The sequence below is a fragment of the Myripristis murdjan genome, chromosome 2 (assembly GCF_902150065.1).
Source record: "Myripristis murdjan chromosome 2, fMyrMur1.1, whole genome shotgun sequence".
Classification (NCBI taxonomy): domain Eukaryota; kingdom Metazoa; phylum Chordata; class Actinopteri; order Holocentriformes; family Holocentridae; genus Myripristis; species Myripristis murdjan.
In genome coordinates, this window is record NC_043981.1 from 1830179 (window position 1) to 1844669 (window position 14491).

A 14491-nucleotide genomic window follows, 5' to 3' on the forward strand; every position below is an offset into this window, starting at 1 on the left:
GTTATCATTCTCAGTCCACCCCCCCAGCGTTGTTTGGAACAGAGAGCAACAACTACTTCAGCAGCAAAGGCACTTTAGAGAAATCAAAGCAAGAGAGTCTTGCCACTGATGAAGATAGAGAGGGCACCAGTGTTTTCCATAAGTGCTGGCAGCTGGCCACATAGACGATTACTGTCTCTTTTCCAGTCAGTAATTTTTGGTTTTTATTGCAATCTCCCTGAATCTGACCGCCGTGCTGCTGTTTTGAGACTGCTGCATCTTATCTGATCTGACAGAGCCTCCTGTGAAAGCAAATGTAAAACTTATGATTCCATGACCCACATTGCTCACATGTTTGTAATGGTGTGTAAGGCTGTGATTGTGCATGGTGTGTTTTTTCTCAGCTGCCACTGTCTTTTTCTGGGGGAAAAAGTGCTACCAAGAGTGCCTTTTTGTGCTGAGAAAATTTTTTTTTTTTTTGTCGTATTTTTTTTTTAAATGGCTGGTGATGTTCTTGACATACTGTAACCCTAACAAAGTTCTGTATCCGATCTTCTTGTTGTTTGGGGGTCTTATTTATTTATTTATTAAGAGGCTGCTTTCTGAATGTTTTGTTTTCAGGTTCCCACAGGACTCCATTTGAAAAGAAAGGTGCTTTTTCCACTGCACGTACTTAGTAACCATGTCAGCAAGAGAAACACAGCTGAGTTTGAGAAAGCAAAGAAACAAGTGATCCAAATATTAAATAGGGACAACTTGTGAATAGAAGGTGAAACCACATTAAAGCTATAGAAGACTCTGATTGGTGAAACAAGTGAAGTTAGAGAAAGTATCATTCGTCTTATTTAACTGATAGCTAGACTAGCCAGCAAGCTGAACTAAGCTGCTTGTATCACAGCCCTATACTGAGCTGTAAATTCTAGTAAATGATGAGTTGATGGGTTACATAGTGGAATAGTCACCATCAGTCAAATAAGGGGGCCAGGCACACTGAACACTGAAGCTTTGTAAACATTAAGACTTTATGAACATCTTTTGATGGTAAAAAGTTATTTGACATAAACTGTGTTTCCATCAACCTTCTTTATGCACGTTTGCTGTATCAAATAGGAAAAAAAAAAAAAAAAAAGACCGATGGAAACTGCCAATTTCAAATAAATCCCCCAAACATGTGACTAAAGTTTATTTCCGAAAATTTCTCATGTGCTGTATATCTTTAAGACCTCATTTTTATCAGTGTAAAAGTAAAAAAAAAAATCACTTAATTCATTAAGTGTTTCACATATTTATGAGTGTTTAACATCGTGCATGTAGATAAAAATGTTTGAGAATGTACACACAATGATTTAAGATGTGTGTGAACAGCAAAGTACTGGGATTTTCATACTCTGATAAGGACTGTCATCCACCTGTTGTTGTTACTTCCTCTTGTATTTAACACTTTAACACTCTTGTTAACACCTGTAGTCATTTTTCCCTGTAAATAACACTTGTGCTGAATTTTTCAGATTGCATATTTTGCCACGCATTTCTTAAGCATGCTGCGTCAATCTCTACATAGTATATGTTGTATATATATACATTCTTCCATCTTTACATCTGTACTTTTAATAATGTAGAGACTCGACAGTTCATGCTTTGCACATCATGCTTGCAGAATATGCTTCAGCCTATTTGTAAATCTGTTGACAAACATGCTATAGCTCTATTTAATTTTTGTTGATTTAGTCTTTTACTGGAACTACATGTAGTATTAACTTTAACTCCGACTATTAACTATTAACTCCGACTTTTACTGTAGCTGTTCTGTTCTTACTTTATTCTGTTTGCACTGAACCAGCAGGTTAGTGCAACAATTCACCTTAGTGATCAGCAATTTATTGTGTTTATTTATTATGATTATTATTTTATTTTAGACATTTCTGTTGTATTTGATAGTAGCAGAGAGGGACAGGAAATGCAGGGGAGAGAGGATGACATGCAGCAAAGGATCTGGGCTCAATTCAAACTCTGATTACTGCAGTGAGGCCTTTGCCTTGATACATGGTGCTCTAACAAGTGAGCCCCCTATTTTTACATTTTTGTATATTAAAAAAAATAATAAAACAGTTTTTAAAGGTAAACATATCACGATTACTCAGCAATTAAGTCCGCAGTTAAATCTAATTTGACAATATTAAAATAGGGCTAAAATGACCCCCCCCCACATTGTATACGTCTTGAATGCATGTGTGGAAACACTCACAGGCGGATGAGGAAGGGGTGGTTGACTTCTGTCAGCACCTCCTTCTCATTGTGGACGTGCTGCTCCTGCTTCAGTCGGATCACGTCGGGGATTTTCATCTGCTTGAGGGCGTAGAAGGCCCTGCTCTTCTTGTCCTTGACCAGGAAGACTCGGCCAAAGGTTCCTGTGCCTGAGGCAGTGGAGATGATCAAACGTCATGTGAGGCATCCACTCTAGACAGGGTGAAAAGAAGCTGCAAAAACTTGCCATTCATCATTGTCATGATTTACAAAAATTAAATTAATGCTGTCAAGTACCAGAAGTGCATTAGTAATCTCTCACAACCATAATTTATTGCAGCTATGATGCAGGACATTGGTGCCCTGAGTCCTCTTCCATGAATCCCATTTGTAATTACTTATTATACTGGCTTCACAGAACTAGAGATAATCAAATGGGAAAATAATAGTCAACTAATGTTCCAGTAGCAAGCTGCCAATGCTAGCCTCCCTGGCTTACAGTGAATACAGCAAGCTTCAACAAATATAAGACAGAGAGCTCACTATAACCCCATTACCTAGATGTAATATCTGGGTAATGATCAATTGAATCCCCCCTTTTGCCTTTCAACCTGGTATTTACAGCTATTTTTGGTTGCTTTCTGTATATGAAGTCAGCCCCACACACTGTGGGGATCTCCACCTTTTCAAAGTTGGAAACTTCCCACAGGAATTAATGTGAAGATATGGGAATTAAGGGGAATTAAAGGGAATGAACTGGAAATTTGCAAAATTGCACCTTGGCCGATAATATGGAACTTAAATGTAGTTGGAAAAAAAAAAAAAAACACATCCTGCATTCACCAAGTTTTCTTATTTGAGATTTGTTCTTAGGTAAGAACAGAATCTATGCATACTCAAGAGCACTCTTAGGCACATCTGAGTGCTGACACGTATGTGCAAAATAATTGATTATTGTGTTTTCTTCAGTTTTATAGTTGTATAATATTACAGGATTTAAATTACAATAATATTTAAATTGCAATAATATTGCAATAATATTTAGATAATTGATAATATTTTATAATATTTATATATATAATAATTTCATAATTGTTTAACATAACCATGGCACAACACAGATTTGAGCTCAAAATTTGTGTTTTTTTTTTTTTTTTGGTTACTTCATCAGTTGTGCATCCTTCTCCATACAAAGTTCACTGAACAAGTAATAACACCCATGCATCTTATTTTCTGTTACTTTATACCACTACTGACAATAAAAATGACAGCTCTGGGTTCTGCTGGGTCAGCTCTGTTGTGCCATTGCAGTGTCCTCCGTCACACTGTCCCTTGCCGTGCTGTCGCTCATGACGGTGCTATCTGTTTATGTGGTCCCCGCACTTGTCCTCACTTGATTTCTACTGTTTTGCACAATAAAAAATATACTTGACAGGTCATTTGGTGTTCACCTCCTGCATCAGTATAACCATGTCAGAGCTATAGATGTGTTTTTGTTGTTGTTTTTTAACATCTTGAGCAGGTTCTGTGTGTTATTCTGTGTGTCCACACAACCCTGCACTCTCATGTCCTTTTATGGGGACTGCTAATTTGGGACAATTGGCATGCACTTTCAACTTATGAGGACAGTGGGATTAAGAACACAGGTGTGAACAATCACATGGTTTAAGAACATGTCATGAATCGTAGATGTAGACTTTTTCTTGGATCTTTTTTAAGAAGTTTAAGAAAAACGTAGAAGATTGGTGAATGAGGTCAATTATCGGCATCACTGATATCATCACCATCACCATCAGCAGCAGCAGCAGCAGCAGCAGCAGCAGCAGCAGCAGCAGCAGCAGCAGCAGTGCTCTTAACACATCCTTCAATTCCTTGCACACATCATGTCCCATATGCTGGGACCTCTCCTAAATTCTGATGGTTGACGCTATTTCTTTAGAAAATAATGTTGATAGAATGCTACTACTCTGTGCTACTGCGTGTAAAAACCAAATTTTTGAATTTTGAAGCAGTTAAGACTAATAAAGTACTCTGAGATGCTTGGTAACTAACAGGTCCTCATCTCATTCTTTTTTACATACTATACAAACAGATTAGTAAGTGGGGAGGTGGCACGGTCAACATAAACACACATGGCAGACACAGGGTCATTAGATGTGATACCATAGTGCATGGATTGACTTTTCATTTGAGGTGGGCACGGTCATCTTTTATACCTGTTTCAAGGAGGCAGTGTTGCTGCTGTTACACTATAGATGAGCGAAAGGAGCACTAGGGCATTCCACATAGAGTTGAACTGAGGGCAACTGGACTTGTTTGTAGATTCTTGAAGACAATTCACTTCTCATCCAAGAAGCTTCACTGCCAACACTGATTTAGAAACAGTATTTAATCCTCTACGTGTATTCAAATACATGTTGAAATGACAATAAAGAAAATCTTGAATCCTGAAAGCTATGGATTATTATTTTTTTTTTTATAAATATATCTTACAAATTATCCTACACTGAAAAGTTGCTTTCCCAATCACATATGATTTATAACAGACAAACCGACCTCCAGAATATGCTGGTGAGATCAGACCTACCACTGTTCAGTCCATCACACTTCCTGAGTGAAATCCCACCTGGCAATTACAAGTGTGGAAACTGTCAACAGTGTCACTTCACATTCAAACCTCTGACCTTTAACCATCCTCTTTCTGGTTAAAAAAACAAAAAAACAAAACAAAACAATACATCAAAGGCAAGCACAATATCCTGCCACAAATAAAATCACATATATAAAAAAAAGATCTTTCAAGTCCAGTTGCTATGCACTTCACGTAACCTCAACATGTTTCAACTATCAGATATCTTGGTATTGAGGCGGTTAAATGTCCTTGCAGAGGGCTAACACTGACTCTCTACTTCTTAGCACATAATTATTGTGGATATATGAGAACTCCAGCACCAAGGCTTAATGATGATTTCAATATAGAACCATTTCAGTGAACAGTTTATAGGACCTATATGTGGCATTTTGGTCACTGATATCCCTTGTTTATAAATGCCTTGTTCAAATTTGGATACTGTAAAAATGCAACTAATATTTTGTTTCTTTCTGGGTTACACATTGCAACATCCTGTTTGTATACAATAATGTGGTCATTCCATGAGCATACAAAGGTGCCTCTATTATATCTGGCCAAACTGAAAATATGACAGATTTTTGGTCCAAGGTTTGTTCAACCTGTGCTTAAGGTTTACCTATACTGTTTTTTGAAAATATGGACTGTATGTAATCACATTCTGTAACTTTTTGCTAACAGTGGTTGGTCATGTGACCTGTAACGCATATTTTATATGGTATTTCTGTATATGTTTGAGTCTGAGAGAGAGCATTTAGTTTGAAAATTCACCGCACCACAGTTGCTCACAATAAATCTGCAAAAGGAAGTTACAGTGTGTGGTCTTCATTTTGTTTGGTATAAAGTGATTTTTTTTCATGGGTCCGACAGCTGGCTAGTTGGTTATGGATGTGTGCAACTTGTGCCATTTATTCTTATAAATAGCCTTGAGTCAAAGTGACTACAACTCTGTGGCCTCATGCTCCCCTGACATCCTCAGTTCTTGTTGCTTTCTCTCCAAGGGGAACACAAGAAAAGGACAAAGGGAAGTGTTTGTGATTTCATTCCTCTGTCATGTTGCATTATACGTAATGGGGAGGAGAATACAAGGCTGATGACAGTATGTGTCAGAATAGCCAACCTGAGTTAGACATGTAACTCTGATGGTGCAACTTCCTTATGAAATGCAGGCTGTCTCATTTCTTGGCTTTACCTACAACGATCCTCTGTCTCAGACCTGTGGGCGGTGCCATGGCATTACAGGGATGGCAGTAAACTGTTGCTGCTGGGTTAAAATCCCATCTCTCTAAAATATAAACTTTCAGCAATGAAAAAAATGGCTACCCTGACTACTATAAGTTATCAAATGGGTTGTTAAATGGTTTCCTCGGTGTCTGAATGTTTTATCAAGCAAAAATTAAGCCCTTTTGGCCTTTTAATGCCACTTAGAATGAAATTAAACCATTTTCACAATAGACCTTTTTCACAGCAGCCATTTTGACATGAGGGGCATGGTAATCACAGGTGTTACTAACATTAATGACATTAATGAAGGCTCCATTCCATTTTGAACTAGAAGCCATGACATTTAACTGCATTCAAGACATTTCATCAAGTCATTACTTTAAAGATGACATAAGACATTTTCAAACCTTTTCAGCACCTACAGACACCTTGGTTTCATTATACCTAGAGCTGTCACAATAACCTCAATATTGCAATACTGTGCTATTGACAAGCCAACCACAAGGGGTGGCAAGCAATCGCTACAACTACTATGTTCATTTTTCATGTTGTTCCTGGCATTTTGGATGTCTTAGGTGCTCTGTCGCTGGTGCATATGGGGCAGGGGTCTGCTGTATGTTTGGGGACTGAGTGGAGTGAGAGAGATAATAATGCATGTGTACACATGCATGTGATACAGCTGCTTCCCTTTCATCAATAAGGCTACTGCATTTACAGTGAATGTGGCACTTTCCTGCAGGGTTTTGCAGAGGTGTGGGTGTACTTTTTTTGTGCGCTCAAGGACGTAACCATCATGAAGCAACTGTTAAACACCGTTTTATTTCTCTAATACAATACTTTGCTCTCGATACTGCTGCCGCCTCTCTTCATTCTCTCTCTCTCTCTCTCTCTCCCTCCCTCTCTCCGGCAGAGCTCCTACATTGCAGCCATAATGGTTGCATAGCTAAGGTAATAATAACATAAAAAATAAACCTTATTTTTGTAAAACTAATATCACAATAAATAAAATAATTTGAAAAATAAATGGTGCCAATATAGCAAACGACTGCATACTGAGCTACTGAGCCACACTAGATCACCGCAGGGGAAATTCCTTCTCAGTAACAGCCCTAATTAAATCAAAGGATTGTAGTTTTTTTTTTCCAAACAGTATCTTTTAAATGGAAGTTGGGACAGGAAAATTGCCAAAACTGGGGTTATGAGGCTTTCACATGACAAAAGGAAGAGACAAGTAGAAGTGGTCTCTGTTTCAGATGGTGAGATAGGGAGAGCTGTCAGGTATCTGATCCCATTGCCTCACAGCGTGAGAAGCTGCCCGACCGGTGTAATATTTCACCCTGGTCAAACAGACTCTCCACTACAAAAGTCTTGCTTTGCATGAATTTTTCAACACACGTGACACATACACGAGGGTGTGAGTGAAAGAAAGCAAAGCATTGTCCTAAATACACTTAGCTAGGTTGTAAATGATAGGGTAACTTAAGGGATATTTCTCAAGGCAGGGATGTTATCAGAAAGAGAGGGGGCAGGAAAATTCAAGCAGGGAGAGTCATCTTTCATTGGAAATGAATGGGGTCTGTGTATCTACAAAAAAGGGGAGAAAGGAAGAAGACAAGTAATCTCCATGCTTATACGGTGATGATTTTAGGTAAAAACTGACCACACCACCAACATACACAAAGCCTGCATTCATTCAGTGGCAGATTCAGAAGCTGCAAGGGCAATGGACTGAGCCAAAAAATGGTCAGCTGATTTCACAAGGTAATGTGACAGATATTTACCCTCCAGAAACTGGGTCATCTGTGACTCTTCTTCCACCTGCTCTGCTTTTGGGGTATGACAGTAACTGCACTGCATGTAACTGTTGCAATTCCTTTTACTGGCAGGATGCAACATTTATGAGTAACAGATTTACACTAGCCAGAGAACAAATCCCTTAAATTATGTAAAAGCTGCAGATATTGCAAATTAATACGCTTTCTGGCAGCAATTTAGTTGCTCTGATACAGTGGGATTGTGCTCGGGTCAAGGTGGCACTCGAAGCAGTTGTCTTACAATGCAATTTCTCCTAGTCATATAGGCTACCCTGGCATGTGACACAACAAAATAAATCTATTGGCGCAAGAGAGTTGCCTCATGATTTCAATGACAATTAAACAACAGCGGGCAGATAAAGAGCTTTAGCTGATTTGTTTTAGGCAGCAAATCCTTCTCATCAGACAAAATGGCTTGGCAAATTGGATTTTTATGCGGGGCTCATAAGCTTCAAGCTTCCTCCCAACAGCATGGGATGAATGCCATTCTCTGCTGTACACCTCCCTTACAGACATTAAGCTCAGGCCTTGTTGACTGCGTGTAGATTAATGCATATTATTGAGCTAGATGTCTTCCATAAAGTGCACAGCGTGATAACATAAATCAGTATATATGTTAAATCGGCCTTGAGAGGGTGTGCTATTTATGAAAAAGGGTCAAGACAGGATCACTTTTTGGTTTCAGTGATCAATTCCCTCATCACCATCTGGACAATTATGGTCAGACATCCCGACACAACACAGAGATGATGCAATGTAAGAGTGATTCCTGTTGACTGTAAAGAAGCACTGCTCTTTTGATGACTGAGGACTGAAGATGGATTTAAGGATAAGCTAATTAGGGCTGCAACTAATGATTATTTTCACTGTTGATTAATCTATCAATTATTTTTTCAAATATTCAAATAATCATTTCATCTAGAAAATGTTAAAAACAATGGCTAATGCCTATTTCAAGTTAGAGCCAAAAGCAATATTTTAAAATTGCTGCGTTAGTCAGCAGCTAAAAAACACCAAAGTATTTATCATATAGTGATATGAAGGGATAAAAACAAGCTAATGTGTGCATTTGTGCAGCTGTAACTAGCAACTAATTGGTAAATTAACTTGATGTAGTGATGATGAAGTACTGAAACGATTAGCTTAATTGACAATCAAAATCATCAATTCATTTTCTGTCAATCGCCTAACTGATTAATCGGCTAATTGTTTCAGCACTAAAGCTAATAGACATATTTTAATTTTCCAAAATTCCCTTGGGACAACTAAGATCCAAGAGATCTAAGAGGAGACAGATCTGGACATAGGCGTAAGGGCTTTTGCCACTTGACCACACTAGGGCTGTAGTCAACCAGAGAAAATCTTGGTCGACTAAAGTCCTGAAATTTTGACCAAAAGTTGACTAATCGGGGGGCAGCAGGAATACCAAAAAAAAAAAAAAAATACTATTTTTAGATTAATTAACTGGACAGTAGCCTGCCTGCTAGCCTTCTCCGCCTAAATGAATTATAAACAACAAGTATTTGCAGCATATTAAATCGTTTTTGACCTAATTATTTTGCACTGAATGATCATACTTGCCAACTCTCCTGATTCCCGATTTTTAACCCTATCTCCCGTGATGCTCCCGGTCAGTAATTTCTCCCGCTAATCTCCTGATTTTACAGGAGAATACTTGCCCTATAGTAATTGTTTCATTTCAGGTGCTATCAAATAAAACAAAGACTACAGTTAATTTTTATGTCTAACATGTCTCAAAGAAAAGAACAGTGAAGAAACTGCTCTCTCATTTCATTTACTATGGATAAAATACAAAATCAATTTTCTGTGAAAACACAAAATGCTAAACTTTAAATGAATGTTAAAATTATAGTGTACTTTTTTGAAGTCCAACTCCACTTCAAAAAAGTAAACTACGTTATTCCTTTTAAAAAGAGCCAAGTGTGCAAGGTTAAAAAAATGCGCCTGTTTTGTCTTAAGTGGCTTACACGTAGTGCACGCATGGCGCAGACCTCGGCCGGCGCAGCCATTCATTGTGTATGTGATCGAGGGGTGCAAGGGTGCACAGGTCTATGCCGAGCTGAGCACAGTGCAAGGCTGGCGCAGGCACCCGTGCATGCTGCGCCCAAGTTGAAAATTTTTTTAACTTGGGCGCAGCGCCCTGTGACAACACCACGGCATGTCCAATAGGAGAGAATAGTGGAATCAGAAAAAAAATCTGGCGGATTTTGGCAGAACAACAAAACAACAATGGAGGAAAGCATCATTGTGTCCGTCTCTCTGTGTGCAGAGCTGTGGGACACCAGACTACAGTCGTACCGTGATGTCATTAAAAAAGCCAAGCATGGAGACAGATACCCAACAATTTGGGAATACCTGGTGTGTTTAAAAACTGGCAGAGATATATGATGTTTTTGCTTTCCACAATAGGCGAGATTTTTTTTTCTTTTTTTCTGCAATCAAAGACCAATACTGTTGTAAACTGAAGCAAATGATTTACTACACGGACAGGAGGTGTACGTATTTAGAAATCTAGATGATTGACATCATGAGATATGCACTACTCTTGCAAAGACAATGCAGTATGGTGATACATTTATTACTTTTCATGTGTGTGCATGCTGCTCTGCGCCTGTCTGTGCCGTACCCAGCGCAGAGTGCGGCCCAAACTGCACGCTATGTGAAAGCTGCTTTACTTATTTAACTTTTTTAACTTAACACAATTAAGGATTTTTTGCACTACTTTTTTAAAAAATAAGACAGTCAAAGATGGCTCTTTTAGTTTTTCAGTTGTAAAAACTGCCGTTGTTCAAGGACTTTAAACAATGTTTAAACAATGTACATGCATGTTTCTTGGCAATAAATACATGGAAGCAATTCTTACCTTTTAGTATTGATCCTTGCATTAGAGTAAATATCATTTTATGTTTTGATGGTATGATGTAATTTTCTGTCATGTTTTGAATTTGTTACTGTATATGGTGAAGAGTGCACTGAAGCTTGATTTGAAGAAATATCGCGGATAAAATCGAAATCGCAATATCTGCCAGAAAAATCGTAATTTGCTAGATCTTTTCCTAAAATCGTTCAGCCCTACACTCGCTTACACTTTTGTTCATACTTCAGCTTCGCGTCCGTATTGCTGCCTTCTATTGTATTTTGAGAAAGATTTTGTCCATATCGCCAAGTCCTTCAGTGAAGACACCTCATCAAAACTTTTACTAAGAAACAATGAGCCTGGAGCTGTTGCTACCTGATCTGACACCACACAGGTCTACATAACATAAGTAGCCTAGTTAGTAGAGACTGTGCCACACAAAATATTGACAAAAACATTGCTTTGACCTACATAAAATACCCTTCAGTCAAGATGAAGATTAAAGCTTACATCAGCTTATCACAAAGACCAGACCATCTTTACATTAATAGTGCAATGCTGTGATATTTCTGTTCCTGTCCAACTCTCTAGTTTCTGCCTTACTAAAGTAGATCTAAAGCAGCATATTCAGAGCACAGAGACAGTTTTTGGTGGGGTTTGTCTGTCTCGCCACAGAAATTTCTTGCCGAATCCCATGACATGCTGTTCTCCTTCCTCAAAAAAACTGAACGATTGAAATACTATGGAATTGAATGGAGGCAGAACCAAGACAAATCAGTGACAAGGTGGGTGTTGCCAGGGGTGTATACAAGTGATGAAATGGGCTTGTCACAAGATGTAACACAAACTTTTATTCACTGGGTAATTAAAACTGTTGACTAACTTCCTTTATGGGCTTGGTGTTCTTTGAGCATGGAAGAAGGGCTAGCCTTGCCAGGTTACATTTTGTCTTTTAAGAGAACAATTTAAAGCTTCCTTGCATACAGTAAAACATGGACAATAAGAACAAAACCTCCAAGCTTTTTCAAATAACTGAGTACTTCTGGAAGGTTTTCATGACGAAAATCCAGCAAGTAGCACATACTTTCAATATAACATCTAGGATTTAAATTGGGTAACACTGCCTGCTAATGCCCTCCAGTGTGTACTGTGGTGTCGAGAGACTTTGGAGACAACAGGTGAAACTATTAAAAATAATCTGTAATTGATTTTTTCTTACTGAAACAATTTAAAGATATTGGTATCATATGAAACTGGACAACCTAGGGAAGGGAAAAACTGGCATTTTTAAGGGGTCCCTTGACCTCTGACCACAAGAAACCTGAAAGGGTTCTGGGTTCTATGGGTAACAACGGGTCTCTCCTTTGCAGACATACCCACTTAATGCTTATTTATTTATTTATTGGTTTATTTAATAGGGACAATGCATATTCATGAACATTTGTGTGAAAGATACACCCATGTAAATATGCCAGAATTAGTAAAAACAACTACTTTTCATCTGTAGTCCCTAGGCAGGTGACATAAAGACTAACATAGATAAGAGACAAAGACATCAAACAGAGCAAAACAGACAAAAAAAACAAACAAACAGACAAAAGAAAGGAGACACATGATGATGACAAGGACATTATTGATCCACATCTAGCTGCATTAAATTTGCAGATGCAGATTGGAGCACAAACCATGGAGTGCCAACGTGTTCTTTAGCCCTACTGTAAAATGTTTTGAGCATACTGTGGCCTAAACAGTCTTGGAGTTGCATAAACTGGGTTTGACTGTGTCAAAAATGAAAGCTGAGACTCTTGTGGATTCAATGAGCCACATTTGATTTATGTGCGATGATGTTAGCCCACAGTAGCCATTTCATTATAGTGAGACCTTTTTTTGAAACTATTCTCACTACACAAAATGACCCATTGTGATTTTAAGAATCAATTTCATTAACTTTACATATACATATGTAAATAATAATAAATCAAATATCACAAACGCAATACTTCAGAATTGCAATACATATTGAAATGGCATCCCACCCAGTATCATGATAGTATTAAATCAGGAGATAAAAATATCGTCCCAGCCCTATAGAAGAATGGATGTATAATAAATTGAAAAGTGGATCCTAATGATTGTCAAAAGGTCTTAGTCATGCTGTAGGAGGAATACAAGTAGGGCAACATTAAATAGACTGATTAAATGAAGGAGTTTGGCATGACACTGTATCCATGCCAGTCCAGAGAAAAGAGAGTGTGGGCGAGAAAAGGACAGGCAAACTTCCAGAAGTTTCTGTTAGTGTTAAACCAGACTAGTGCGGAGAATGTCGTGTGAATCTTTCAATCAATTCAACTATTAGGCCTATCAGTTACGTTAATCATTACATTTGTGGTCGCTGTTGCATGCTTTGGTCTTTGACACACTAGTTCAGTATGTGAAATGTTCTCTGTCACTCACCAACTGTGGCAATGGTCTCCAGGTCATCAAGGCAATATATCCGGTTATTGGGTGATGCTTCTCCAGCTGGCATCACTGAATTGCTGGCGTTGCTTTTACTCTCTTTGATGGAGTTGTTCTCGAGGGTAACTCCAACCTTTGCTTTGGAGGAGGCCATTTCTTCTTCTTTGCGGGTCTAGCTGACTATTTGGGTTTATAATTATCCAACAGAGCGCCTGCCGATATCATTGGTTTTCAACACATGCATTTTGGAAGCAGAGAGTACAAGCTAACGTTGACTCATCTTCTTTGTCTAGCTTTGGCAGCCCAACAGTTGTTTTCGCACCATGGTGGCTGAGGCGTTCCACACTTTGAATACTGACGAAGAAATGAAGCTAACAAGTGTGCCTAACTAACACGCCAAAGAAATAAAGAGGTTCAAGAAGAAAAAGCTGGTGACAGGTGCACTGCGCTGCCATGTAGCGTTAACGTTTGCTAGCTAGCTCGGATAGCAGCTAACCATCCATGGTTAGCTAACTGGAGATTCACTGCAACATTGAACTTTGTAAAGGTTAGCGGCATACGAAAAAAAGCCTTTAAGTATATATTCGTCACTCCGAAATAAACGAAATTTAAAGACCTCCCTAACACATGAATCCCATCCCTTGCCTGACTCAAGCTTTCGGCTTTTCCCCATTCTTTCCTTAGCTGCCGCAACAAGCCTCACCCTGCCTTTCTCTCTGTCCACATCAACAAGGAAGAGGTACCAGTCTCAAGTCCATCAGAATAATAAAAGATATTTTCCGGTTGACTTTCAAAATAAAGTAATAGTCGATAATAAAAACTGCCAGAGTCTAAATGAAAACCATACTCAACGAGAAACGAAGTGTCGACGTAGAGCTGTTTTATTTTTCTAAAAGGTTGTTGTTCTTTTCACTTCAAGCCTTCTTTTGTTTCAAAAGTTACACATATTTTAATGTCACATCGAGTAATTTTCAGTGTCATACGACCTAACCCTCGCTCACTTGACGCAGCCAGAAGAAAGAGGCTGCAGTGTTGACAAAACGACACCAATGAAAACGAAGCTCTCCCGGGACGTTAACCAATCAAACGACGGGGTGGGCGTGATAATAAGACAGGTAGGTTGACCCCCTCTGTCTATTGAATAACTCAGGGCTGATAGACAGCAAAAATATCCTTTTGCATTCCTCTTCAAAATATTCCTTACATTTGCCAGTATACTTAAACAAGGCACGTGAGGTAGTTTAAAACTACACCAAGTACTTTCAC

At 38.6% G+C, this 14491-nt stretch overlaps 1 protein-coding gene across 1 annotated transcript in view; it reads right to left on the reverse strand.

Moving 5' to 3' along the window:
• Window positions 1-13958, reverse strand: part of prkx (protein kinase X-linked) — a 41214-nt gene extending 27256 nt beyond the window's left edge. Inside the window, exons 1-2 of the mRNA XM_030071021.1 lie at window positions 13223-13958; window positions 2225-2393 (exon numbers count right to left, since the gene is read on the reverse strand). Coding sequence (XP_029926881.1) covers window positions 2225-2393; window positions 13223-13379 — 326 coding nt within the window. The 5' untranslated portion in view covers window positions 13380-13958. The remainder of the gene's footprint in view (window positions 1-2224; window positions 2394-13222) is intronic.
• Window positions 13959-14491: the final 533 nt, after the last annotated feature.